The following is a 1,432-nucleotide window of genomic DNA, read 5'->3' on the forward strand; positions in this document are numbered from 1 at the left end:
CAGTCTTAACACCTTCCCACACACCCTTTCCTTAATTTTAAACAAAACTTTCTGTTTCTCTCTTATCTTTTGTTTCTTGTTCTGGCTGTCGAGGAAATTAAGAAAATAGATAAGATAGTTTGCATGAGTTGAGTTGAGTAACGATGCAGACGGAGGAGCCTCTTCATCAGCTATCATCTTCTCCGAGTTTCAGCAGTTACTCTTCCGAGACCTTCGCTCAGATAGCTGCCAGAGTCATCCACGAACTCAGTAGCGACCCTCGTTCCCTCGACGACACTCTTTTTCAGCCGTGGGATCAAAACGACAACCTCGGAAACGACGACGTTAAAGTTGACGTTGACGTTAGCGATGACTTCGAGTTCTCTTCCATTTCCAGAGACCCCAATTCGTCTCCTGTTTCCGCTGATGACATTTTCCACAACGGCCAGATCAGACCCATTTACCCATTATTCGGCCGCGAAGCTTCCGTTTCTCCCGTTCCCACGACGAACGGCGAAACGGCAGCGGCGGAGGTTGGGTCTCGCCGTCGTCGTTTACCTCTCAGGAAGCTCATGTTCGAGGAGGGAGAGACGGAAAACGACGGCAACGAGCTCGACGGCGTGGCTGCGGGGACATACTGCGAGTGGACTCCACGGTGCAAGAAGAGCAGCTCGACGGGGTCGTCGTCGTCGAAGCGGTGGAAGCTTCGGGACTTGCTCCTTCGGAGCCACAGTGATGGGAAGAAAGAACCACTCTTGTTTCTGGGTCCCACCAAGAGGACTAACAAGGTGGCGCCCAAGCACGGCGGATCCGCCGAGAATGGTGGCGCCGGCGCGGCGAAGGGTGTGAACCAATCTCAGAAGAAGTCGTTCTTGCCTTACCGGCAGGAACTGGTTGCGTTGTTCAGTAATTAATGGGAATGAACTTGGTCGGAATTTGCAACCATTTTGAAACCCAAATCAAGAAGCTATAGCACAAATTATATAATTTTGTCCTTTATTGAATGAATTCCATTTCAGTGGCTTTCTTCTAGTGTAATTAAAGTGGAGATATGTTATTATTATTATTGTTATTTTTTGGTGGTGGAGATATATTATTATCTTTAATTTGGTTATAGATAGAATTGTTGGACACCATTGGGTTAATTTAGAATTTGAAATACTTTTCTTGGTGGAATCAGAGATAAGTTAAGTATAGGGTATGTGGATGGGTTTATTTCCTAATAAAGTTACAATTGAATAACTAGCATTTTGAAATTGGAAGAAGTAACTCAGAATATGATCAGTAGAGCATAGGTGTAAATGAGTTACACCGGATCTACTGTGTAGTTTATATCATATCAGATTCGATTTATTAAATATAGTCAGATAGAATATGTTTAGACTTTTAAAGAAATTTATTTAAAAAGTAAGTCATAGATTTTCTTTTACATATCGGACCTATAAGTCTACAT

The 1,432-nt window shown here is 43.5% G+C and overlaps 1 protein-coding gene across 1 annotated transcript; it reads left to right on the forward strand.

Annotated features, from left to right (window-relative positions):
* Nucleotides 1-1,150, forward strand: LOC133309974 (uncharacterized). Its single transcript, XM_061510848.1, has one exon. It carries the CDS (start codon nt 144-146, stop codon nt 891-893), a length of 750 nt encoding a protein of 249 aa, XP_061366832.1. The 5' UTR covers nt 1-143; the 3' UTR covers nt 894-1,150.
* The last annotated feature ends 282 nt before the right edge of the window (nt 1,151-1,432 follow it).

Source organism: Gastrolobium bilobum, unplaced genomic scaffold (genome assembly GCF_033153095.1).
Source record: "Gastrolobium bilobum isolate Gb01-03AN ecotype WA unplaced genomic scaffold, APGP_CSIRO_Gbil_v1 utg12850, whole genome shotgun sequence".
NCBI lineage: Eukaryota > Viridiplantae > Streptophyta > Magnoliopsida > Fabales > Fabaceae > Gastrolobium > Gastrolobium bilobum.

Excerpts from the sequence above, each read along its gene's own strand:
- LOC133309974 (XM_061510848.1), top strand. The coding sequence starts at position 144 with ATGCAGACGGAGGAGCCTCTTCATCAGCTATCATCTTCTCCGAGTTTC.